The sequence below is a fragment of the Strix uralensis genome, chromosome 3 (genome assembly GCF_047716275.1).
Source record: "Strix uralensis isolate ZFMK-TIS-50842 chromosome 3, bStrUra1, whole genome shotgun sequence".
In the NCBI taxonomy this organism is placed as follows: Eukaryota; Metazoa; Chordata; class Aves; order Strigiformes; family Strigidae; genus Strix; species Strix uralensis.
In genome coordinates this window covers 131,448,083-131,475,884 of record NC_133974.1, presented here as the reverse complement: position 1 = coordinate 131,475,884, position 27,802 = coordinate 131,448,083, and the positions used below count along the sequence as shown (strand labels likewise).

General features: G+C 43.1%; 1 protein-coding gene across 2 annotated transcripts; it reads right to left on the bottom strand.

Moving 5' to 3' along the window:
* Window positions 1-234: 234 nt before the first annotated feature.
* HAO1 (hydroxyacid oxidase 1) lies at window positions 235-27,802 on the bottom strand. Of its 2 annotated transcripts, none has more exons than XM_074864432.1 (8): window positions 27,542-27,802; window positions 19,288-19,439; window positions 10,644-10,899; window positions 7,020-7,195; window positions 5,989-6,080; window positions 2,647-2,805; window positions 2,300-2,369; window positions 235-1,926 (listed from the first exon to the last, which is right to left on the bottom strand). In XM_074864432.1, the coding sequence occupies exons 1-8, from the start codon at window positions 27,676-27,678 to the stop codon at window positions 1,844-1,846; spliced, it is 1,125 nt and encodes a 374-aa protein (XP_074720533.1). In that variant the 5' UTR covers window positions 27,679-27,802; the 3' UTR covers window positions 235-1,843. The 2 variants fall into 2 exon arrangements, with proteins under 2 accessions (XP_074720533.1, XP_074720535.1); XM_074864434.1 differs by having other exon boundaries at window positions 235-1,914.

Genomic DNA, 27,802 nt, shown 5'->3' with positions numbered 1-27,802 from the left:
TTACAGAATTTTCCTTGAATCTGGTTGGGGCAAAGACAGGAAACTGCATCTTCTAAACTTTAGAAATAGATCTTAGACATGTAAACATGAGATATTATGCCCCTATCTTTTAAGTAACATTTATATTATCTAAAATAAACAGTCTTTCTGCAGTCATTCTGTAATTGACATCTGACACAGTCCACATTGCAACAGATATGATAAGTGCAGTAAACCACAGAAATTATGCTCCTCTGTGCTCTGAGAAACATTCATATTTCCTTACACAGATAAACTTTACTTTGTTGCTATGCAACCCTCACACAACACACTACATTCTGCAGTAAATAAGAGTACAAATTTTACAACCGAAGGGCAAGCATTTGGCCTTTTGGGTTTTCTCCCCATTTTGAGTTCCAGCCCCAGCTTTAGTTCACATTGTAATATTCCATCATTTTATTACAAAGCTGCCTCTAAAGCTCAGTAAGGGATATTTCAAACAGAGCAAAAAGGGAGAGTCAGAATGCAAGAGTCCTTCTGACGCTGATGGGAAACAAATGGTGGAGCCAGTGATGTCAGTGACAGTGGAACAATGAAATCAAGGCTTTTTTTTTTTTTTTTTTTAATCCTCCTTAAAAATGAACATTAAATTTCCACAAGATTTTCAAAACCTTTCTGCAGTGGCCTCTCCCTGCTCTCAGTAACATTGCTATACCTGCAACAGAAGTGAGACAGATAGAAAAGCCACTCTTAGTTTTACCCAAGATGAGATTAGTAGGTCTTACCTCCTCTGCCTGCTCACTTTGGGAAAGGTTACTTTGCAGCATGAAGCTATTCCTTTGCTCTTTAGAGTTGCAAAATTTCTCTGAATTCAGTGGGTATTTGGATTGTTCAGAGAATAGAGGAGCAGATCCTGTATGTCTCTGTATACTCGTCATAAGCAGAGTGAATAACACTAAGATTTATCTGTCTGAAGGACGATCATGGAAACTGAATAGAGCCACTAGGATCTTCCCAAGTTATGGATTAATACCTCAATTATTCAAGTTTTGCTTTTTTGCACATGGCCGCAAATCCTACAAACTCTCCCAGGTAGCATCAGCCTTCGCTTGCCACTGTCAGCAAATTAATCCAGGTGAAAAACATGACTCAGGGCTCCAGCTGGGTGCAACTGGCACAGTTTGGCCAAGGCAACAGGGCTACAAGGATTTGTACCAGGCAAGGATACCTGATGTACATACATAAGGGTTGTCTGATTGCAAAAGGGTTTGTGTCACTGAAACGGCAGAACTTCCCCAGTTTTGCTTTGCTGTTCATTTCTTTACAACTACGAGTCCTCTGAGATACATGCTGCAAGCCCACACGCTTATAAAGGAATAGCACATAGTCACTAGGGAAATGGCACCACGTTCATAAGAAAGCAAGATTTAATCTCTATGATCTACAATGTAGTTTCTCTAAACAGTGAGCAAGAAATATCTTTTAAATTTTAAATTTCTACATTTTGATAGCTGTTTGCTATCAAAACATTTCTGCTTATAGTTTCATTTTAACAGCTAACTTACAGGCACTTAAGTTAATATTAGCATTTGTTGCAAAACACCTCCAAGTTTCTATGTTGGTCTTGTATAAAGGCCCGTCTCTAATCAACTCCCAGTAGAGCAGCTTTCCTTGAGAGCCCAGGAGAATACTGAAACAGCTGTAAAATTCGTTTCAAGTACTTTCTTCAATAAGAAATCTCCTGCAGACTACCCCTTGTCAGCCAGGATTGCAGGATAAGGCCCAAAGAGTGAAGGCAGTTGTTTTTTGACTGGTAGCACGCTTTCTGCACAGCAGGCAACACATGAGGCAATGGTCTTCAGACCTAAATCCTGGAAAACAGTACTTGATGTCTTCGTATCAGTGTCCTGCCAATTTCTTCTACTCTCTGGCATCCTGGAGGAGAAGCTACATATCAGTTGAAAGCCCTGCTTTCCCACTCTAAGCCTTTTCTTTTTCTATCCCATAGAAATGTACATTCTGTCCGACGAAATCCACCCCTTAGTGACCAAGGATTTGCCACTACATTTTACAGATTTATTGCTCTCCTTGGGAAAAACATTTTTACTTGTTTTTACTTAATCTACTCAGTTCCCCATCTATAAGACAGGGATATCAACAAATCCCTTTCCCATCTCTCCATAGCCTAATCTGTTTATATCGCAAACATTTCCATCTCCCTTCTCTAGGTTACAATAGCATCCTGCCCAGGGCAAATGAAAGCTATGAGGAAACGTGAGACAGAGGTAGTTATTGCTGAAAGAAAATGTTGATGTCTCACCTGTCAGTGCCATTGCCAGGCGAAACTCTTCCTTCAGCATCTGAAGAACTTCTTTTGCTCCTTCTTCACCCTGGGAGATTAGGTGACAATATGCACTATTATGTGTACATATAGCTCATGTGTGTAGATACAGACATGTATACATGGGCCTAAGTTTTACATACAACCAGAACTCCCCAGTACTTGTCATAGCAAATTTTAGATTAGATGGTCTGGGTACACACAGACACACTCAGATACCATCACACACGCAAACCCTATGTGCACACATACACGCATACACTAAGCGTAAGCAACAAGTCTAGGTATCTAAAAACAGAAATTTGACCTTTTTTTTTATAACTTACTTGATAAACCAAGCCCCAGATGAGAGGTCTTCCAATGAATACAGCTTTGGCACCAAGAGCTAATGCTTTGAGAATATCTGTGCCTTTTCTTACACCTCCGTCTAGGAACACCTCTGCCTTCCCCTCCACAGCTTCCACAATTTCAGGCAAGACATCAATCTAAAAGAGTGAAACCAGGAATACACCTTGTCCGCTTCTGTAACCCTATGTATTTTTTGAATGAGTTTCTACATATAGGATCCAAGCTTTAAATAAGCTAAATGAGCAATTGCATGCCTAACTGTATGCATAAATTACACAGCTTGGTATTGAAAACCAGCAGTGACTTAGCACATTAGCAGATACATACAAAGGTCAAGTTTATTTGGAGAGTCACATATAGAATGAGAATCAGCAGGGTCACGCCAAATGGCCCTCTGATCCCATGACATGTCTCCAACACAAGCCAGTATCAGATACCCGTGAAGAATATAAGAAACAGCAAGCACAGAGGAGGTCTTTCCTTGATATTACCCCCCAAACTTCCAGCGTTCACTAGTCTGGGGATGAAATTGAATCACTGTCACTTTTTAAATAACCATCTCCACTTTCTTGTTTGAATTTATTATTCATTTATACTAAAGGCCAAGCTAGCATCCAGGTACCCAGAGGCAGGTGTTGTATGTATAGACATGGAGTAAGAGAAAGATGTGCCCTGAGGAACTGCGAGTTGGCTGAAAAATTTTAATGAATGTATTTTTCCTTTTAGAAAATGCATCTTGATTACAGGAATAATTGCAAAGGAAATGTCTTCCTATAAGAAAAAAATCAGCTTTCCTCCAAGTCTTGAGCAAGATGGGAAATGCTTTCTTTTAATGCATACACATGTTACTTTCACCAACCTCTAATTATCCCTACACCAGCGATAAAGGTAAGGGGGAAAAGGATTTTTACTGTTCCTAAGTTGCAAGTAATTAACCAGCGAGCTAAGTAATATGTCCACACCACACAAGAGGTCCCAATGAAGAGATGAGCCTCCTGAATTCAAGCCTCAAACATCAGTTACAGGGCAACCATTCCTAGAATGCCTAAATAGTTCCTATACCTGAAAATCAGGAAAGACACAAAACTGGTAGCCAAATACTAAGGAGACTGGAAACAGTGTGTGGTAGTAAGACGAAAGGCACACAAATTCATATCTTTCAAATACGGATATAATTCATTTCCTTTCTAATGAATAAAAAATGACTAGGAGATGAGGGGAAAAAACTTGAAAGTACAGTTTGTTTTTAGATTTGGAGTAAAATTTTCTTGAAGTTTGGCACTTGCTGTGATTTTTTCCCCTCCCTTTGGTTTTGCTCTCTTGCCAAACATATCTATTTCCATATACAGAGACTGCTTTCTACATCCTGACAAACTGTACCAGCACTGAAGTGCTATAATAACTAAAGTATGATGCAAACCATAATTAAAACATAGATTTCCTCGATGGGTAACTAGACACTAGAAATATTAACCAGCTTGGGTTCAGCTCACATTCTGAAAACCCATGAAATTAAAGCAAATTATTATGTTTCTAAAACAGAAACATTTAGCATGATCCGACACAGATATTTACATTGTGAAAACTGCATTGTGAAATGTAGTTCTTTGTACGATGAAATCCAGTGAACACATCAGCCTTTAGTGCCTTCTCTTCTGCACTGTTGTGTTGCAAAGGAATAATTCATAAGAAGTAGTTTGCAAGTTTAATTTCTGTTCTATTGCAGTTGGTAAAAAAATAATTCATAGTTCTTGAGCTTTCCGATTTCTCAAAATGATCTTTTTAATATCCTCATACATTCTTCCTGTTGGACTACCTCACACAAAGACTTGCCCAGGATTTTCAAATACTCTTAGTGAAATTAGGGAATACATTCTTAAAAGGAGACAAGAAGATAAAGAGCACAGAAGTTAAAGAAGAAAAATTCATTTCAGAAGTATTAGGCACCCACATTCTGAAAATTCAGTTCTCCTTAAGGTGTCTAAAACTGAATGGCTGCACACTCTCCAACAGCACAAAACCACGTTTGAAAAAGAAAACTGTCAGTCTCTTTTGAAACTGGAGAAGTCCTGACGTCAGGGGGTGTTTTTCCTACCAGTACCCAGAAGTACCTGGAGACAGCCTGGCAAGAACATCTCAGAGGATCATGCCTCAACTTCATTAACCATTTAGAACACCATTTGTGCTGGCATTTGGCTCCCCAGGGCAGGACTTGGCTGGTGAAGGACCAGCCAACACAACCAGGAGACCAGTGGGTCCACGTGAACACCTCAGAAAATCAGCAGGTGAAGGAATTTGGCTGGGGAAATCCTCAGCTGCCCCTGAGGAGATGAGCAGAGGGTGAAAGTGTTCCAGGGGAGGGGGACACACACCAGTGGGACAACAGAGCTGAGCAGATAAGACACTCTGCAGCAAAAAAAGGCTTACCTGTCCCCCTCTCCCTTCACAAAATCATCATGGAAACCGGGAGGTTTTTCATCAAGGACACATTAGGAAAGAGTCACAACTGGGCTTTGATTCTCCTCCCTTTCATTTTCTTTTCACTTGTGCAGCTTTCCCACACCAAATGAAGCAACATGAGTGATGACTGGAATTTTGGGGTTTTCCTTCAGCCTGAACACATATTTTTTCATTTTCCTTTACTTCTTTCTTTTCTGCCAGTTGAGAACTTCTCAAATCCCTTTCACCTTTGGAAAAGGCATGGGGTAGCACGACAAGGAAAAGGAAAAAGGAAAAAACCTGTAATTTAACCACTCTGTACCTTTTCCAAAGGTGAAAGGGATTTGAAAGGAGAAAAAGGGAGAGTTTCTTTATGCCTTTAAGCTGTTCTGTAACTCTGTCATTTTTCAGAAGTCTCTGAAGAATATTAAAAGGGAAAAACAACTCTAGAACAACCTTCAGTGAACTGCAAACAGCAACAGGGGGTTTTCAAAAAAGGATGAGAAAGGAGAAATAAAAGAGAAGACTGGAAAAAGTTTCTTAAAGACTTTCCAATTTCTAAACATTTAACTGACAATAATACACTATCTGAAATTGCTCTTCTAGATTTCCATGCAGGGTGCTGCAGCCAAGGAGAGGGTGCCTAGGTATCTTGAAGAAACATGAACCCTCGTGTGTTTTTTTGAAGGGGAGGCTGTGTCTAACTCAAAATATGATGTGACATACATAGAGAAGTGGAGACAGATTACTGCTCATGGGTTAAGACACACACATGTATTTACGGGTTTTTCCTCCAGCTGCCATGTGTTCAGAGAAAGCAAACAAGAAGCCAAAAGGTAGAGAAAACCAGACTATTGGTGCATATTGGCACCAGTACTTACAGTTGCAGGGACCCCATCAAGCTGTCGTGCTCCGTGATTTGACACCAGGATACCATTTATCCCAATCTTTACAGCTTCTTTAGCATCATCAGCTAGGAAAAAAACCCCCAAAACCCAAACAAGATATGTCCTTCCATAACTGGGATCTCATTGTCACCGTCATGAAGGAAATTTTAGCATCACTTAAACATTGCCAGCTAATTCAAAGCCACCCAAGGGCTTCATCCTTCCAAAGCCCCATCTCAACACAGAAAAAAGTTTTATCTTTAAGCAATAAGACCGGAAAAGTCATTTGGAATGTTGAAGCAGAATGTTTTACCACTTTGGATTAGCAGCCACTTTGGTTGCTAGCCTTTATTTTCTCTACCATGTCCCACAACCCATCACTAAGAAATTATTTTGCTAAATTATTTTCTCCCAGCCAGAATTATCAGCATGATTACAGTAATAGCCCATACTTAATGAAACCACTTCACTGTGTTCAGTACTCTTTTGACAAAATGGAAATCCAGCTTTCCTTTCAGTAGCATACAACCTCGATCAGAGTTAGACTTTACAATGGACAGAGCACGTTCAATCTCCCTGGCTGCATCTGATTTCAGCTCTTACTGCTGTGACTGAAGGCTACCAACTGACTGGTGAGCAGTGGCTCTGGTCCCTACCTACTGAACATCGAGGTAAACACACCCAGCTGCACAGCCACACAAACCATCTGACAGCTCCAGGTATTTCTATTAAGCAGTTGCTTAAATAAGCTGTCTTGGTTGCTGGGTTCCTAACCATGCATGAGGAAGAGAAGGTTTTTCCCCTTTGCTTGCTTTTGGGTCTGGTTTTGGCAAATCTTCCCTATTTAGCACAAAAATACAAACGTGCATCCCACCATATTCCATATCAGCGAGGCAGATGCTTGCTATTAAAAAGTAACGCAATTTTATGCAGTACTACAGAAATTTCCCCATCATTTCCTTCTCTGGTGCCTCTGTGAGAAAGGACGCCTTGCCTCCCCCAGGGGAAACGGCAGAGCTACGCACCCCTGAGGATTCCTTTCGCGACGATGGGCAGCGAGGTCAGCCCTCGAAGCCATTTGATGTCCTCCCAGTTGACACTTGCATCAATCGCCTCAGCTACGTACACAGCCAGTCCGCTATTTTCGCCGAAGTCTTTCCCTGAGGAGAATGCCAGGTCGTTGCTTGAAAAGTTTTTTAATCTAAACCAACAAAAGACATAGAAAAATAGTCACAAATCAGTCCCTAATACCAACATTCAATATACCTGTGTTAAAGCTTTGCCGGACTGCAGGACAGGAACAAAAAAAGCCCATCACTGCATGTCAGATCACAGTCCTTACTAAGCCGAAACCTTCAGCTAGCAAAGCGCTTGATAACATTGGTGCAACTTTCTCTGCCCAAGGCAACAGTCCCAGTTATTTCAAAAGAACTAGGATAAAGTCCAAAATCTAAATGTTCACCATCAAATCTGCAATCAGGAGGAAAACCCAGCAGTGAGAGCACTACTCTGGGCTCAAGCATCTGTCCTCCCGTAGACCTCCCACGTGACATTGGGCACAACACTTAACCACTCCTTGTGCCTCCATAAAATAGGAACAACGGTATCTGCCAGCAGCAGTGTGAGGTTAAATGCATCAGAGGCTGTGGACATTCAGACCCTAGAGTGGTACAGGCTGCATGTGAGAAGAGAATATCAATCTTGCTTGACACAACCCAGGACCTGCTGAAGTCAAAAGGTGCACCTCTACTTAACAGTAAAAATCCCCAAAAATCCCCTTAGCTTTCATGCAGCAAATTTGGTTTTGCTTTTTTTTTTTTTTTTTTTTTTTTTCCCCCCAAATCCAGGGGATTCAGCTAGTGGAGGAATAGTGGATCACGTAGGTGGGAGGAGAGAAGAAAGAAGGGAAATTTTGTTAAGCTCCATGAATTTTCGGGATCTGCATGAAGCCTTGCAAAGAATTCAGAATTTTCATCTGTCCAACAAGGCCAACATCCAGTCAGTTCACCTTCTGTCTTTTTGCCTGTTTCCTTGTAAATTGTGGGGGTGGGGAATGAAGTTCATATAAAACATTAGCTATTACTTGCTCTTTAGCACCAAATCAACCTTAGCAGTTCTAGGAACTGAATGGCAAGTGACAGCCCCTGCACCAAAGAGTTCACAGACTTACTAGACAAAGCAGAAGGGAAAAGTAGGGAAAACAGAGAAATTCAGGCTGTGCTTGTATTGGAAAGCTGAAGCAGCCCAAGTGCTCACAATCATTAAACCACCATTGGTGACACCAGTACCGCCAAGGACACCCACATCCCCCCCAAGGCTGACTGCTCTTCTTCAGAAACCGTCTCTCATTGCACATTGCATTATTTTATACTTATATTCCACATTTTGGGAAATGCACAGGGTTTTTTGCACAGAAACTGGCTCCTTTCACTGTCGCTTTCATGCCTGCAACAAGCAGCATTTCACATGGCTTTTCTGTTCAACTTCAGGCCCAGAAGAAAATGAGAAAGGAGCAGGCACTCAGCAAGATCCAGCTTTTCAGCTGTTGGTTTGTGGAGGGTGGGGTACCCAGAGAAAAACAGAACCATGGATAAGATTATATAAATAACTGTTGTTTTTCTTGGCCTGGGAAATGCAGATCAACACTTGAATGAATGTTGCCTTACATACATTTCTGAGCACAATGCCACCTTGTTGTTGCTTTGAAACTTTGTTGAAAACCTGAAGCCAAGAAAAAGTTATCACATAACTGAGCAGAGCCCCGCGCTAGGAGAGTTTCACCGCCGACTCTGCAACAAAACACTGTCCAAGTGTCATTCTGAAATCTGAAGTGATTAATTCAAACCTTTAAAGATTATTGCAAGTTCATATTATTTCATATGGTTCACTCCAACAAAACGTTGTTGCTGTTCCATCAGCGGGGTCAAAGTGTTTCAGAAAGGCTCTATCGCTTTCCTTGAATATTTTTGGGTTATTTGACTCACATTCAAAAACTCTTTAACCCCAGGTCTTAAAATGATACTGCCCCTAAAAAAAGCTATTTAAAGATTTATTCTTTTTTAGGTAAAATGACAGTGTGTATTGACAATGTTTTGTCAATCACAGATCTATAGCAGGATTACTATATGGGGCATATGTGTACCAGTGTACTATATTTTCATCTTAGATGTGTCCAGGATTTTTTGTTTTCTGGTGCTTTCCTCATAAGACTGTTCTTCAACACAGAAATCATAGGCAGAGTTAAGGTTGTTCTGTCAACCTTCATCATATCATCTATTAGCTTCAAGTACAAGCATATGGGGGAGATCCAACACCCCAAGCTCTGGAGGGTTTTTTTTGCCTGCAAGGTGAAGAATCAGATTCATTGCACAGTCCCATGGCTTAACTTTCAATTTGAATATTATGAAAAAGAAGACTGACCTGAGGATGTGATATTATATTTCTTGATATGTACAAGTTACATATGGTATGTACATAGTATAACGTAACAGTCTTAGGAGACATAGGAAGAGCACTTCAGATCCATTGATAATATTCAAAACTAGCTTTCACCCAGAACTCAAATCAAAGTTAATCTGTTTCAAAATACGTTCAACTATCCTTTATTTTTTATTTTTGTGTTCATTTGCAGCCTCTGAATAAGAGCAAACACAGCAGTCCTAATATATGCTGTGGCAGACTACGGCCACTACCAAGACTTCCTTGCAAGATTCTCTCAAGATTTTTATCTCCATTTTGCAAACCCAAGTCCTGGATATTCCATCCACTAAGTACTCTTCCAGCCAGTCCGTGGCTGCTAACACTGTGCCAGCACTTTGGCATATGTTTATCAGGGTGGTCTCTACAGTCTACCAGTTTATATTTGCAAAAGGCTAGTGATATCCGTGTCCTTACAACACCACTGGGTAGCTCTGTTAAAATTAAATGCTGCAGAGGCCCTGCAGTAGAGAGGAACTAGAATTAGTGCTGAAGTCAATCATGAGACAACAAATTCTTCCAAGATACAGAAAATGTCCCAAAACACACTTGAAGTTAGAAATTGCCCTCGTGGAGAACTTAGAAAGACTGATACCCGTGTGTTTCTCAAGTTGAGTAAAAGAAGAGTTGAAGTTGCTTGGAAAGGGGCTCTGTGGTTGGTAGCAACATGGCCCTGGACCCCAGAGCAGTGTCATAGGATAACATAGGTTAGAAGGGACCATAACACCATTTGGAAGGGACCTTTGCTCCACTTATTTCAGGCCCCCGTTCAGAGCACAGCCAACTCTGCAGCTAGATCCAAGTTCAAAGGCAGAGCAGGGTGCGCACGGGGCTGCGTCCAGCTGAGTTTTGAAGGCATCCAAGGATATATTGACAGATGTACAAAGAAATACCCCATCGCTCTAGCTTCATCGCCTGCAGCCTCGTGTTGCCTGGCACACAGAGCCTTCCACAATCTGCAAAGAGCCAAGAAAGCTTAGTTTTGACCCAAAGCAGATCACAGCCCAAGCGCAGCAAGAGATATGTGCTCAGTTCCCAGATATTATCGCCCAGTACAGTGTGTGGCACCTGGAAGAAATTCCTTGTGCCACAGACAAGTTTCTGACACAGCAGGTCATAGTGACCATGGCATTGCCACACGCCCACACCACACCCCATCATCAAGCATCTACCTGAGGTGGGGAGGAAGCTGGAACTTGTTGCGCACATCGTCGAAGCGTCTGCCGAGGAACGGTGTGTCCACCGTCACGAAGATCCCTTTGTAGCCTGCTCTCTCCGCACGCTTCACGAGGGATTTGGTAACCTCCCGGTCCTTGTACACGTAAAGCTGCAGCCAGTGAAGGCCAGCTGGAGCTGCTTCAGCCACTTCTTCAATGGAAGAGGTGGCCCAGGAGCTCAGCATCATCCCTGTCCCCATTGCCTGGCAGGCTGGAGGAACACAAGGTTATATTTGAGATTATCCAAACCAGAGACTTCTCTAAACAGGAGCACTTGGCTCACCAGAGTGTGTTGGTGCACGTAATTTCATCCTGCCTTTCCTCAGTGTTAATGCATTTTCAGCCTTCGAGGGAATGCTACGTTAATAGCAGTTACTAACAGCGGTGGGCTGCTGCGAGCGCTTTACGGCTTATTTTCTCTCTTTATAGGCAAATTTCTGGTGACTGCTGTCTGCATGCTCTTTGGGATGATCCCTGCTCCAATACTGGAAATAAAAAGATATTATGATCAAACTAAGCCTAACCCATATTAATAATTCTTTATCCTATGGGGAAGCCTGTTTATAAGCCCCTAGCATCTGGCTTGTCAGAAACTCACCACTTGTCAGAAATTTTGGCACATACATTCAAGGACATATATGCACATGCAGTTTTAAATAATCGAAAAAAATATATATGTGTGTATATATATATACACATATATAAGGCTTCCAACTTTCTGAACACTGCCACATTGCTGCAGATCGGTGTTTCAGGTCTGTCATTCTCGACATTGCTCTTCAGTCCTCCTCACCACTACCGCACGCGCTCCCTTGAGCATTTTGATCATGGCATTTTGGCTGCTTTCTCCCACCCCCAAAATTTTCACTAGCATTAAGCCTATGTTTCTTGATGTGCTCTTCTAGTAAATGCCTGTTGTCATCCCTACAGGGGTATTTTGGGGTTTAATAAAAACAGAAGGACACAGTCCAGCAGAAAACCTCTTTTAAAGACTCAAGGGGGAAGCTCCACTGTTCTTTGCTTCAACACTTTGGCTGTCTGTCTCATGACCTGAAGGAAAGGAACGCCACATCCATTGTGTGATCCCACACATAAAGCTTGACACTTCCATCAGTAAAAAAAAAAAAAAAAAGTTCTGATCTTACTGAGAGTTGGAGAAACACATCCCAAGTGGCAGTCCTGACCAGAACACCCCAAAAGTAGATACAAATATGAGCAGGTACAACAGACAAGTGGTCCCCAAAGTCTTCGCTGGGGCCAAAGGGATGGGTTCTCATGCCCAATGTGTTTTGACCTCTCCTCCTTTACCTTCAAAAAGCTGTGGAGTGAAATCACCCCCAAGGTATGGGCAGCCCCAAGGTTAAATGTCATTGAACAATCCCAGATGGGGTCAAGCAGCCGGAGGCTCTGTGCTGGCTGCCTCCCCCGGGGTGATTTCCAACCCAGGCTGCACTACAAACCAGCTAACCTCATACAATTATACTTTTATGAATCTATCAGTTATGCTTTTTGGAGCAATCTGTCACTTAATGTAAAATAAAGGAAAACACACTGTAAAGCTAAAAAATATTATATAAAGCCTTATTTTTCTTGGTCTACTGCAGTATGCATATTTTTAATGTAAATGGACCTCTGTTTCAAAACGTCATCTCCAGCCCATCGAGGAATTAAAAATTGGTCTTTATGACAACATTTTGTTAAATAAGGATTACAAGTCTCTTAGAGTGGAAACTTATGAACAGCTTATTCAAATAAACTGGTTACGCCCTCCCAGGGCCACTATGCAGCTTTCAATCATTGGAAATACAGTAGCAATGACCCAAAACTCTCTACGTTGTAGTCATTTCATTTCTCCCCTTAAAATTATTGAAAATAGTTCCCTCTCACAGATTAAGTACCTAGAAATTAGCTTCTTCCGAAGAACCTATACATACTCTGAATGCTTAAAGTCCTGTTAAAATCAGCTGTGGTGGGTTATCTCAAATCCCGTAAGTGATTTGCCAAATCAAGTCTATTAAGTGATGCTAAGAAATAAGGGATCCACATTCCTGTTGCTCTGTCAAATACGAGTTCATGAATGAGAGGGAGGGTTGCTAACCCAGCAATTGCAAAACCCTCAGATCAGATAAGGGAAAAATGTAAATGTTATGGTTCAATCTGCCTTTAGGTATCCATTTATTTCCATGCTTTCTTTTATTCTCAAGTCTACTTCTACAGCCCTACGGACACAAGAATAGTTGCAAAAATAAAAATTAAAATAGAAACTGCGCAATAAAATATATCCCTTGAGTAGAAGATTTAAAACCCAAAATACCACCATATCCTTTCGACTTATCTGCATATGTAGCAATAGAGAAAATAATGCTTTAATCTTATTTCAGATCAGATTTAAGCGGTTTGGTTCAATCAGAGTTCAACTATCCCAAACTGGGTTAGGGCATTTTCACAAAAGCATACTCACAAAACTCGCCTCATCTGTCCTGTAAAGTTAACAGCTCTCTGGTAAAGCACCAGCTCAACACGCGTATTTCGGATCTGCACAGCCAAATTCAAAGTTCACACACAGAGAATTTTTCAAATTTTAGAGATTTCAAGTTCCAGTTTTGGTTGATCTGTGCTTTATCTTCATAATTTTAAAGCTTATTATGACAATTTTTTAGACTTTCAAAAACAGATGATGCATGGTCCTCAAGTGTTGCCAGGTTCTTTTTTTTTTTTCCTACCTCAAATCAGGTTTTGCTAAAAATATTCTCCCACTTCTTGCCCATTTAGCTGCAGTTGAAGAAAACAGAAGCAATTCATTTCCTCCAACAAGTATATTTTACACTTCAATTTTGGGGTGCTGTAAGTATGTCTATTTATTATTACAAATCAGTACTACTAGATCCAGATTCCCACGGGATGCTCTTGCAGCAATATGTGACATTTGCCAGAGTTTAAACATCAGGTTTTTGTAAACCAGCCTTTCCTCATGCCATTTCAGATTGCTTTTAGCCTTTTTTTTTAATTTTTTTTTTTCCTCCCCAGGTCTTCTTGTAATCCCGAGCATTGCCCAAAGCATACATTTACCTTTGTACACACTGCAGGCTCCCATCGAGGTCACTGACAGTGCAGAGAGCATGGCATTAGCTGCACACAGCAGGCTGGGGAAGTTTTCAATACCAGGATAATAGAGCTTTGAGTTGTTTGTACCCCACCTTGTTTCAGGGCCAAATGCAACCAGAATTGGGTTATGGTGGGGTGCCTAGGAAAGGGGAGCATCACAGCCTTTGCTCCTCGGCTGCCTTGAGTGGGCACAGGTTTTTCAGCCCCACTGCTATCTGCTTGTACTTAGCCCAGGGAAGCCAGGAACAAGGACAAACCTCATCAGGGAACATAAACCTCTATAAAATGGGACTTTCTTCATTCTTGGGGAATTCAACTAAAATATTTTACATATCAACAAATCAAGGCTGACCATGGCACAGCACCCACTTGGGAAGTCCACAGGAGAACAGAGCAATAACGTTTTTTAACCCTTTTTTTATCCTGAAACCTCAGAGTCTCCTTTCCCCATCTGATGGAGCATCACTTCATTAAGTGGCTTGGGAAGGGTACGGAGTTTGTCCCTGCGGGCAACCCAGAGGCAACATACTTCAGGAGAGGACACTGGAGAAGAGCCCAGTTTAAGCTTGCATATTTTGTCAGGGTTACCTTGTATGGGAATGGGAACTTGCTATTTTTCTCTAGCTGTGTAAATTCCCATCATTTCCCTTTTAGGGGCATCTCCAAAGCACAGCAGCCAGACTGCCCCAATGTGGTCATTTTTCCCTGAATCTACCAGTGAATCCACTGTCCCCAAGTCAGGGGCCAGAGGACGTTCCTTGGGATCAACACAATGTCCTTTTGGCAGGGTGGTATTTCTCAAGAGAAGTAGCTATGTTCTTGGAGCTGCATCTCCTAAGAAACAGTTGTTTAAAGTACTTAACATTACTCTCTTGACAAAACACACTTGGCTGAGAAATCCCCTGCCCAGCCTTACCTCACTCACCGCTTACAAAATGCTGCGTGCGAGTTGTGCCTATAATGTTTTTGTTGACCCAATGCATTTTGTCAGCTGTGCAGGAAGGCTGGAGACAGAAAATGGGTCTGGCTGGTCTTGGAGGGCTGTCGTGCCACAGTGCCTGCCCACACTTGCATCAGAAAGTCCCCTGGACATGCTGGTCTCTGAGGGGAGTCAGGGCCAGGTCAGTCCAGGCCATGTTGTTGCACATGAATATTGTCCTCTCGATGACTCTGGAGTAGTAATACCTCAAAATTAACATTTTTTGTGGAACACCACATAGTTATCAGGTGGAAGATGGATGCAAAGTCCTGCTATTTTCACTGTGGCTGAGCACAAAAAGCAAGAAACTGCAAAATCCCTCCCTCACAGTCACAAGAACATCCAATGAGCACAAGAGACCTGAACTCAGATGTTCAGCAGCAAAGCAATCAAAAAGCCCAGTAGAAGTCTGTTAAGAGCCAAAGGAACAAAGGTGTTGCTCCCTCTCTAGTGGAAATGATAGACCTGCCAGGAACTCAGCTAAAACAGGGGAAGAAAAAAATATCTTTTCAGTCAATATTCCTATTCTCTATTTGGCAAAGCAAACTGTGCAGTCACATCACAGGTGATGGTGAAACCCTTCTTGCGTCAGCAGTAACCCAGAAAGTCGTTTGAGAGCAATTGTAGAGGGTAAACATAAAATCGCCGGATCTGAGCAGCTAGGATTCAAAGTTTTCAAAAGATCTGGCCAAGAAAAGAGTCAAACTGTTCCGCCTGACTTCAAGCAAGTCAGAGAGAAGTCAGGTATCGCAATAGCCCTTCTGGGTTAAAACAAGAGAACGTAAGGTAGTTGGGCAGTAAGAGAGCATTATGTAATTAGCAGCATTATAAACACAATAGAAATCTCAATAAAATAATGCTACATATCTGTTTATAATCCTTTAAGGTTTGAAAAGTATTGCTACTTCTTGCTCAGCAGCTGGATGGTGCACCAGATTTTTTTCTCGGTGTACTTGAAGGTGGGTCCTATTTAGAGGAGCACGAGTAGCGCTGCACTGCCAGGGAGATGACATGGGGATCACATCGGTTCGCAAGCACGGCCTGCAGTTGGGACAGCAAACAAATGTCTTTGCGTGGAGGAATAGTGAATCTTCTGATGGACAAGCAGAAAAAAAAAACCTTGTAGAATCAGAAATGTTCTGTTGAAAAGTGTTTAGAGAACAGCCCTTTGCTCTTTAATGGTGGCTAAGATTATTCATCAAATCTGGCAAATATTTTTAGTTAAAGAGGTTGAAATTGGAGTGGGAAGGATGAGAAAAATTCACCTAAGTCAAAATGTCATGTGTTGATATTTTCAAAATGGAAATGTTTTCTTCTGTGCTAACACTTTTGTTTCAAAACAGAACTATGGCTAAAAGCATTAGCTAGTAGGAAAATGAAATAAAACATTCTGGTTTGGATCAAATTAAACATTTCAGTTAATCCAAAACAATTTTCCTCCCAATTTTTCAGTTTCTACTGAACAGAAAATCCATTATTTGGAAAATTGCCACATACACTGATGAACTACAACTAAAATGCTAGGGAATATACTTCAATAAAGACCTGGAGAGACTGGGACAACTGCCAAGGTCCATGAAATTGTTTCAAGGACAAGAGAGCTTTCTCTGTAAGGAAGGACTCCAGGTCCATTTAAATGTGACAAAGAAAACTGAGGAGCAACCTTATTGCAGCCTATACGGACAATATTTTTTCTTTTTTTTTTTTTTTTTTAATCTAGCTAATAGAAGCATAAGTAAAACCAACATCTGGATTTGAAGCTGTACAAGTCTTGACCATGATTACAGCTTCTTCTGCTCAGAGTGGAGTTAGTTAACCCTTGGAATAACTTGTGTTGGGTGGTCTGTCACCAGCAACTTTTAAGGTTACAATTTAACATTTGTCCCCAAAAAGAGCCTTTACTATAGAAACAGAATTGTCAGTGAAGGTGTGTTTAAGGCAAGCTGCCACACTTTGCCCTGTTTCAGGTAAGATGCATTCTCCTTTCCACCAGCTTGATTGCTGCAGGAGAGCATCCCTCAAGGAGCAGCAGCAGCGAGGGGTAGCAGCTCCCAAACCGCTGACAAGCCCCAAAGCAAGGGGTTGCGAGGGCAGTGAGTTTTACCTAACGAGACATGACATGCCCTTGTCCTTAGAGAGGACGTTTACACCACGAGGTGCTGGCAAACCTGCTGGAAGAGCGGAGCAGTTCAAAGCAAAATGCTGTCGATTAAGGGAATTGCTTGAGGGTATCAGACATCGCTCTCAAAATAGAAAAAGTTAGGGGAAGGAGTTGTTATTGCTACCTGCACTGCCCTGCTCTGCAGGTCAGGATGGTGCGAACCCAAGATCATCTCTTGAGGTTTAACCCCAACCAGGCAGACATGTGGCTTGTGGCAGGGCTGAGAGGTGCCCGGGCACACACACGTGCACACTGCTGGTGCTCTGTGGGCAGCTGCCATGCCCCCCGACGCGAGCCAGGGCACTCACTGCTTCCCTGGCTGGGAAGGGGCAAGCCTCAGACCACGCCGTGCTTTTCAAGGATTGTCACAACAGCAGAGGCACCACCCCACACGTTGCTTCCAAGACACCTGAGCCAAAAGTCAAGTTGACAAAAGATGCCAGGCTTTGCAAAAGCCACAAGACTATGGATCGGACTTTCTTGGCTTGTGTAAATTGGTGGAGCTGAAACAAAAGCTGATTTAAAGCAACCAACAATCTTCTCACTTATATTTCAGAGGTATCGCAGAGTTTAAGAGAAGTTGGATGTAGCAAACCCCCTGATCCCGAATATCTCAAGTCTAAGGGAACCTTTAAGCCAAACAAGTACTTTACAGCTAATCCCTGTCATCTTATAAGGTCAAAGAAAAAGCTTGGCACTGAATGTCCCACTCCACCTCTAACAGAGCACAAAACCAAAGCCGGATTTTTGCTACAAGAAACGCTAATGCAATACAGAGGGTGTGATTTTAATTACGCTCCGCTTTGAAAGTGATGAAAAATTTACCAACTCCCATGGATATGTTTATCTGACCGCACATTCAAACTGTTGCCAGTACACCAAGCTCTCCTAGCTTGAAAACCCAAGAACATTAAATGCAATAGTCATATGTTAAAGTTCGAAAATGTAAGTGCCCAAAAGTCAGGAAATTCCAAAATTAAGTTATCTACCACAACCATAACTCAGCGCTGGTAGTCAGCCTTATTGTACTACTCAACTTTACATGCCATTATAGATTTATGTCTTAAAACGTGGCCGGGCCATAGCATCAGTGGGAATTTTTGCTAAGGAACATGCTGAATTCTGTGTGTTTCGAATCTCGCTCTTAACATCGCATTAATATGTTTGCACTTAACAGTATAATGCTTCAGAGTTTCCTCCCAGCATAACCTGGGCCAGAAATAATCTGCAAGAGCTGCCAAAGGACAGGGCAGCACCAAGGCGTCCCACCAGACGCTGCTTCGCAAACCAATTCAAGGTATTCGAGCTCCATCGTGTGGAACGCGCCTGCACATACAATAGGCACAAAATCTTCGGCTTCCTAATAAATCTCTTGGGAAGCGGGGGGGGGGGGGGGGGGGGGGGGGGGGAAAACGTATCCCCAAACATACTATAAAATTTGAGAAATCTGCTTTTATGGAGATTGCTGCCGGAGCTGTGCTGCAGCCCGTCACGGTGCACATCGCAGCAACACGGCTTTTTAACGAGACCTGAGGCCAGCTCCCACTGCAGGGCAGATAATTAGACTCACTTCACACCAGCATTTGCTGCATTGGTCATGGAAACACTGTTCGATGAATAGCTCAACCATGCACAGGATTTTTTTTTTTTTTTAAATATTGCCTATTCAGGATTTGTATCCTTTTTCATTCAGTGCTGAGTACTGAAACACACAGCCCGATCCAGTTTCCATGCAACAGGCACACCGTGTGACCTTCCTCAGATTTTGTGTCATCCTGCAGCACGTGTTAAAGGAGTTAGAAGCCATTTCACATCTGAATTCTGGTTAACATCCCATTTCTTGTAGCCTTTTAGGCTGCAGCTTCCACGCTGGCAACATCTTCGTGCAGCATCTAGCCCAGAGGGGCCCTTATCTCCCTGGCTCCCTGGGATGCTCTCAGAGAGCTCTCTTCAAAGCAAATATTTTTTCCCAGCCAAGCAAAGACTTCTGAATTTCTAGAAGCAGTTCTGTAACAGGAAGAACACTGCCGTGACAATATACGTAGTTACATTTATAGAATGTATAGAGACATATATATAGTTTTCAATTTTGTATTTCTTACAAATGATTCCCCTCTTACATACTGCATTTCTCATCCCTGTTTCATCATGAGGGAGAACCCGCAGACAAAACAGGCAAAGGAAAACAGTAAAAAACAAACCCAAAAATAGACCCAATTATCTGAGCAGCAACTCAAACCTAACCTGGCCACAGCATCAGGAGCAAGGAACCAAGGTGGGCTGCACCCCCAGCAGGCACAGGATTACTCTGCTCATCTCGAACTCACTGCGGGGGGGCTCTTTGCATGGTTTACCCTTAGCAGTAGCCGTCTCTCCATCAGCATGAGCCATGCGCTGCATAGCGGTCGCTCCGACGCAGACTGGCATGCTGATTTTCTGCCCCAAGACTGAGGTTGACAGGTCCATCACCGACACATCCCTGAGCACCCGGGGGTACAACTTCCATCTACACAAAGAACGAGAATAAAAAGCCAGCATCATCAGGGTTATTTACAGTTCCCAATGGACAAGCGCAGATTTTCCTGCTGTCAAGAGAATCATGGTGAAAGCTGTGCTGGGGCTGGAACATCGTTGTGTGACCCAGAGCTGCAGCAGGACCCATGAAATGCACAAAGCCAGGAGGGAGTGGGCAAGGAGGGACCAAAGTCTGCGGAGCGTGAAAGAGGCAAAGAGCCTTTGAATATTATTGGTGGGTATCATTTGAAAGAAACGACAGAGACTGCAAAATAATAATGTTCATGGTGAGTCTCAGACTCCTTGAAAGCCCTGGGCAGAACTGGATGACAGCGGGCGTGCGGGAACAGGAGAAGTCATCAGCCCTCCTCAGTTATTCCTTCTATGGACTAGGGAGCCAAAAGACATGGGATTTTTGCATAAAACTAGCCTGGCCAGCATGCTTAGCCTTCCCTGTGCCTGTGCTCCAGGTCTCTGCAGTGAGACTACAGAGAAACGAGTTGCCACGTGGGAAGCAGGATGGTTGCTCTGGCTTTCCTCAGCTCCAGGGTGTGTGGAAATCCACTGCACCGCATCTCTGCTGGCACAGAGACCGAGTTGCTTTGCTCGGAGAGGTCCCGTCTCCGGCAGCCACCAGCCACTGCACAACACCTAGTCCCTGCAAGTACAGCTGCAGCCCCAGGGACAGCCCATTGTACCGCAGGGACTCCAGACTTCCAGGAAAAGAGCAAACGCGGCCACTGTAATTTGGTGCAGGAGAAGACCAAGTAGTACAGCTGCCTTCCCAATAGGGAAAATTATGGTCTAGTCCTTGAATGACGTGGCCCAGCATCTGCTCGACTCTTCCCAACATTGCTTTGCCTCCAACGTGTCTGCCAAAACCCATGTCAGCCCAGAGGTGGCCTTATTCTCCACTGGGGTCTTCAGCTTGGGTACAAATGAAAGCTGTCTCCAAAACAGAGCAAACTAAAACACACTTAATCTGAATTGCAATTCATTGTAGTCAGGCTGGACACCACATGCTTGCACACACAGAAATGTATCTTCCCCCCCCCCCCCCCCCCCCCCGCACAACAGCAGCACAACAGTATCACAATCCCTCTTATGGGGTCACATAGATGACACTGCAATATCCAAACCTCGGGATAGGGTCACATTCCTGAGGGTACCTGTGAAATTGGACTTTTTCTGACGATCCAGGCAATGCTGCAGCCAGCAACAGTTACTACAAGCCACAAGAGGGTGTGCATTAGCAGGGACATGGGTGTGCATGGAGCCAGGCCAGACCCTCTCTGCAAGCAGGAGTAGGGTACACATTAACCTCTCCCTAAGGCATCCCTCCCTCTGAAAGGACTCTGATGGCTATTGAATTTTAATTACAGAAAATAATTAAAAGCTTAAGCTCTAGTACTGCTGAACCTGACTACCTGCTCAGCACTAGAATGTCTGAGACTGATAATATTGTTATTATTAGCATGGAGATAGCAACCAGAGCCACTGTTACCCTCAAACTATGCTCTGACAGCAAGTACTGATCAGCTTAAGTTTGCATATTAAGCTGACAGGTTAGGGGAACAAAAAAAAAAAAAAAAAAAGGAAGCACACAATCTCTTCATTTTATAGAAAGATCAAGAGACATTTCCATAAGAAGCCTGGGACAGAGCCAGGACAAGACCCAAATTTCTGAAGCCCTAGAGCAGGGGGCAGTGCCAGCTCTCCAGAAAGCTCTCCCCAGGAAGGAGAAGGACAGTTATGATGCTTGGAAGGAGACATGTAGTTGTGGGAGTCAGCTGTATTATTCAACGCCAAGACACACACTGCAAGTATGTCTCCTCAGACTTGTTTTCACGTTATTGTATCGGTTTGTTATTTTTCAGGGGAGGATGGGCTGAGGGTGGGACAAAGAAAACATGACTTTTTTCTCCCCCTTTCTTCCTAATCCTCATTCCAAAGGCTTTCTCCCAGCTCTAAGACATCTTTTCCCAACAAATATAAAGAAAACAGAAGAACCTTTAATAACCTGGCTCATTTTTACAGTCAAACTCAAAGACATAAGAATGTGAAGTATCTCCCTCTTCCCCAGCCTCCTAGTTTCTCTGCTGTCCCAGACCTGTCAGATTTTTGCCCGGTGCAAACCACTGCCATCTCAAAGCACACACGTGAGGGTCAGCCCTGAAGTACCAACATTTCTGTAACGGTTTTAGCAGGGAAAAGAAACAGAAAGAGCAAAAATCCTCCCAAGAGTGTATGCAAGAAAAATGATGCTGTTTCAAGCAGCGATAAACAGCCTCCTTCTCACTCACATTTATGTACCATCCGATTACTCCATCCATGAGCTATTTGGGGTCCTCAGGCTCATTAGCCCCAGACTTTCAATGTAAATGAATCGTCCAATGTCTTCTATGGTTTCTCTTCCCCTTGCACCTTATCAGGTTGCATCCTCTAGACCAACATCAAGTCAATACTCATAACTGAGCATTTATTGGGTCCCACAAAAAACACCAAACGGGATCACTACCTTAACATTATACTCTTTAAATAAAACCTGACCTTGCTTTGGAAACATGGGTGTTTTCAGCTGTGACTTTGCTGGACTCTTGAAGCCAGTCATTTTCTGGACAAGCCGTAGGGAAATGCCCTTAACATCAGCAAGCAAAACCCAAGAGCAGGATTTCTCAGTAACCGGAGTGTGCATTCGTTAGGCTGCCACACACCACCTGCTTCCTCCAAATTCTTGAGTTAAAAGATTTCCTGAATGTTTTGTAAAAATCTTGGGGTTTTTTTTGACTTGCCTTCTCCTCATCATCCACATATTTCCTAGCCAACTCCACACTCACATGCTGCAATCAGCAATTGCAAGTGAGTACATCTTTCTTCCTAGTTGGAAGCAGGGAGATGCTGCAGCGGGGCAGGCAGCGAGCACCCCAATTTAGGCAGCTTCAGCTAACTGCCGTTTGGAAAGAAGGATGAAAGGGAAGAAGAGGGGATTAGTATTTTTTGGGTGTTCTTTGGGTTTTTTTTTTTTTCCTTTTCCCTCCTTGCTCAAAAATTTCAGAATGTAAATTATCTTACAGTTGGGTAAGAGGGAAGCACTTGCTGTTTCCCCCCCCACTCATTCTCAGCTGTGAAAAATGCTGAATTTTTAAAACTGCAACACATTTTGAAGCAGCTCCTCTTGTTTCCCTTCCAAGTCCGTGCTAAATAATCCCTTCATGCTGCATCGCAAGTGGCACACTTGGGCAAGGACACACCATTCAGGCAGTCTCCATCCCAACTCCAATCCACTTTGCTGCCTTAATCTCCCCTACAGCTTCACTTCCCATCAGAAGGGGCAGGTCCTAGTGCTGTACAAGGCTCTGCAAGCTGTGCAAAACAGCTGCTTTTGCTTGAGGAAAATCCTTTTTCTCTCCCAGGGTGTCTTGCCATCCACATAGCAACTCTCTTCGCAGCACTCTGCGAATCCAAGGTGAAAGACATAGCAGAAATGTAGCTAACTTATTATTATAAGCATTCCTTTCCTTCTCTCTCCCCTACAACTCCACATGCTTGTTTGACCCCAACCACATTCTCAGCCTTGCTTTTTTAACCAATATTTAAATTATTTATACACCCAGTCGATTTTACACCCTTAATACCTATCTATGAAATGACGCTATGTTTGCAGAAAATACGCATTGATGCTGTCCCTGATAAACAAACGACTGCTGTTTCTTGTGCACGACAACAAAATGCATCTTCTCCACAGGCCGCCAGGGAGTCAGTGGCAGAACGTGTCACGGCAGATTAGCAGAAATGTGTTCCTACACACACAGACACCCCCCTTCATTAAAATGCCGAAAGGGGAGATTTCAGATTGATTTCTTGAATGCCATCAAGCTAAAGGCATGCCGACCTTGTCATAAAATCTAATCTCTATTCAGGCCCCTTGGTTCTTTGACAACTTGAGAGTGAATTTAATCACCAGACGACACGGTGCTGGAAGGACACGTGGTGTTTCGGGACACAGAGCAAATGCAAGGTGAATGCAGCCAGACGCCATAGGGAGCAACGCATGCTCTGACATCCCAAATCATCATCTTTGGCCTTAATGCCTCACGCCAATGTCATCTCCACGTCATTTGAAAACCATGAATAAAAAAATAATTATCTGGCCTCAGCAGGAACACACTGATCTTGAAACACGAGCTCCGGTTCTCTGCGCCAACCTCAATCCCAGAAGAGCTGGAAGCTAGAGGAGAGTCACCGTCCCTCGTGTTAACCTCATCTTAAACACTGGCCTTTTGGAGACATTTTGTACTCTGGTATCTGATTGCAGGTTCAAAGTACTTTAAGATCCTATGCTGTCAAAAGGCCAAGACATGCATTTTATAATCTAACAAGTATGGATTGTGCCGCTCCCAAAATTTCATGGGCCATTCCAAAGGTATTGCAGCATCTATCAAAACTACCATTTGTTTGCCAGATCAGTCCTTAATAATAATCTATTTATTTCTCTGTAAATGCAACCATTCAGTTGCCAAAATAATAAAGAGCTCACGGACAAATCCAACACTGATTTTTCTCCAAATACCATGTGGCCCAGCAGTCTCGCTCACCTGAGTAATTTTGCACCACAAAGGTATGGGCAAACAATTTATGCTCCTGGTGCAGTTTCATGCTTTCTTCTCTTCCATTTAAACATAAACACTTACACCTATATCTATAAATATTTAAATAAACTGTAAACATTTTTAATCAGGCCGGGCCCTGCAACTGAGCTTCTGACTGTGGAAATCAATGGGAGATGAAGCTGAACATACTTGTTTCTTTCACAAGCTCTTGTGATCTTTGTGGTTCAGGGGTGTAAAGTCCATCTTACTTTATATTTACCCACAAGCTGTGCTCAGGAACAGGGAGGAAACCAGTAACATGCTCAGGGACACACAAGGACTGTGTGAGATTCAGAGTGAGCAGTCCTGCGTCCTTGACGATTAGGCCGTGCTCCTCCCAACAGCATCAAAGAAAATAAAGAAAATAGGAATCTGCCATCATGTGTTCTGTCTCAGCAGTGACAAGTGGGAAATAGGTAGCTATTGAGATTGAGCCCACAGAGCCCTGTGCTCAACATGCTTCCAAAAAGGTTCAAAGGCCCATTAAAGGGGCTCACCTTTGCAGAGAGGAAAGTCCATCTGGCTGCAGGCAGCAAGTGCACGCTGCTTAATGGAAATATTTTGATTTGCAAATAGACAGGAAGGCACTAGAAACATTGAGAATGATTTAACTTATGCTTTAATGTGTTATATAAGTGCTATTTTTAACTATGACCGCCTTTACAGAATCATCTAGGTTGGAGAAGACCTTGAAGATCATCCAGTCCAACCATTAACCTCACACTGACAGTTCCCAACTCCACCAGATCCCTCAGCGCTGGGTCAACCCGACTCTTAAACCCCTCCAGGGATGGGGACTCCACCACTTTACTATCATCTCCCTCTTGTTATGGACAGATAAAAGAGCACATTTGTCCACAAAGCTGTAAATGACTATATCCATGCTCCAGCCCTGCATCCTCTCCACTTCATACAGGTAAAGCTGGTAAGCCCCAGCAGGTGACTTCAGCTGCGATGCCCAGCCCCACAGTGGCCAGAAAGGAGGGGGCTGCGTGTCTCACCAGGGGAGTTGGGTTTCAGGCTTTGACCCCAGCTCTCCCACTGCCCTGCTGGGTGACCCCCAGCACCATCACCCCACTTGTCTGCGCTTTGATGGACAGCCAGAAAGAGACGTAGATGTAGAACAATGGAAAGGTAACAAGCAAAGCTTTGACTTCAGTATTTCTATCACGTGACCTCTCTCTTTGGCTGTCAACAAGTTCAGTTGTTTGATGGTTTAATAGAATAAACCCCGTTGTCAAGTCTTTTAGATTTTGTAACTGCCTTTTTAGAAGACGCTTAAGTGGCCTAAAGCTATTGCGGAAATCAGATCTTGGTTCCTTTAAGACAAATATACAAAGGAAGAGGTAGCAAACACAGAAACACAGCTTCCATCCCCATTCGTACCTTCACTCTCGAGGGGCAGGAATCCAGCATCGAGGGCCTTTCAGCCACATCAGGACCTGGCAAATTTAATTTGCCTTTTTTTTAATGTCTCAGGCTGTTCAAGCACAATTAATATTTCCTTCAGTTCCAGGCTGCCTGCAAGCTCCTCAGTTTTGAATGCCTAAAACTGGGGGCTTTTATTAAAAATATGATAGAAGGTGGCCGGAAAGAGGAGGTGAGCCTGAACCAGCCCGATGCAAGGAGGTTGTCTTATCAGAGGAATCTGCCCCTGCGGTGGGAAACAGCTTCAGAGCAGAGCTGCTCTTATCTCACCACTAACATATAGCTTCGCTGATACCAAAACAGCAAGTGGACATACCCAGCTTTTTGTTGGCCTGTCTCTGGGCAGATTAGACCCAACTTTTGCTTGATCACAATCAGCTCTAGCAGTTCGCAGTAAAAAGTTCACTACTTCCACAGATTATTGTCTCTGAGCACTTTCTTTTGAGTGTCCTTTCCTTAACACCTCATTTTGTTTTTAAGAGGACAAATAACATCATAGCATCCGGAAGCGTTAAAAAAATAAAATTAAAAAATAAGTATTAGGTGAGCACTACTATATCCCCTCCTGCTCCTATTTATCCCTTGAAGCCAGAACAGCCCTTTGGCTTATGTTCGAGTAGCCCCAAGTGCAAGAGGATTTACAGTCTGCGATGGGGGCTTCTGCAAAGAGCTAAGACATCTGGAATAAGTGGTCACAGGGGAGGTTTGTCATTCTCTTCTCCTGACATTATAAAGCTTTTTTATAGTGTCCCTAAAATTAAGGTTCTGAGCCGATTTCTGTGATTCGACCTTTGAAATCCCGCGAAGTGAATTACCACCGAGTTTCCTCCAGCCTTAAAGCTGTGTGGGATTTCCAGCTGAGTTGCTCATAGCCTATGGAAAAGCAACTGGAGCAGTAAGTAGGATTGCTGCTCTGGAGCAGAAAAGCAAAGCGGGGAGAGAGAAAGACTAAAAAGAAATCGGAAAAAAACCCCTAACTTGTTTTGGTTTGTTAGTCTCTGAGGGATCTAATACAAAGCCTTTAGAGATTAGCAAAGACAAGTGCAGGGGGGTTAAATGTCTGCACCAACACAGCACCTGAAGGAAAGAGAAGCCACCAGCTGTTTAAGCAGCTTGACTGGGCTCATCCAGCTGAGGTGATCAGCCTCCAGCTGCCTTCTTTCCTCCGCAGTGCTCAGGCTGATCTCCAGGGGCAGAGCAGCAGCAGAGATTCAAGAGGTGAGGAACCAACTGACCTGACGAGAGTTTTGACACTCTTCCACCGAATCTGACAGCAAAAGCCGACTTACTTTGTGTTGACCTTGTACTTCTGAGAGAAAGCGTGACCCGGGTCCAGCTTTTGACAACAGTTCAGGGGGCCAATCTAAGTCAAAACTGGTTTATAACAGTCCCCATCATTTACAAGATTTCCCGATGAAGTGCTGACCTTCTGCTGGAACACCCCTGAGCACGGCTTGGCCACCCAGGACTGAACTCTGGCTTTCAGGGCTCGCTGCAGAGCTAGGATACACAACTCCTTTTTGCTAGGCTATGCGGCTTTGACCTAGCAATGCTGCACAAGCACTTACTGGGGAAGGCTGCGTAACTAATTCGGTTCAGGAAGAACAAGCAAAAGGCAAAACTGACTCAAGACATAAGTAGAACCCCATCGCAAGAATCCCTTGCCAGCATTCTAGCCCAAAATGTAGAAATTACAGTTTTATCAGCTGATTAAACGTTGGAGCTGAAAGGACTCTTTAGAGAATTTATGGTAACAAAAGCAGCAAAAACGCAGGCAAAGCTAGAGATTCTAATGGATTTTAGGGACTGGTTTTTGGCTGAAAATGTTGGGTGGAGGAGTGAAAGGGAAGAGACAGTTTTTCTGAAAGTTATCTGAGTCTTTTTGTTAAAAAAGAAAGAAGTTGCAGAAAAATTAAGTTTTGTTCACACAGAAAAATTTAACGTTGCACCACATCTACTAATAAAGCAGAATTTACACCCCCTACCTCCCACCCCAGGCCTTAAATCATCCTCCTACCTTGAAAATGCTGCTATGTTATCTGCTAGCGTTTCCTGGTCATCTGCTCCGGATCGGTAATAATCATACACTGATTTGGGGAGAAATTTTTTAGCATACTCTTCAAAATCAGCAATGCAAACTGGTTTTCCAGACATGTTTGCAGATGTCACTGGGTTAGTTTATTTCTACTTCCCTCTCTTTTAAGCTCTGTATTTTTGTCTGTAAATCATTAATAGGTGACTTCCATCAGGATTCAACTTACCTACATACCAAAAAAAA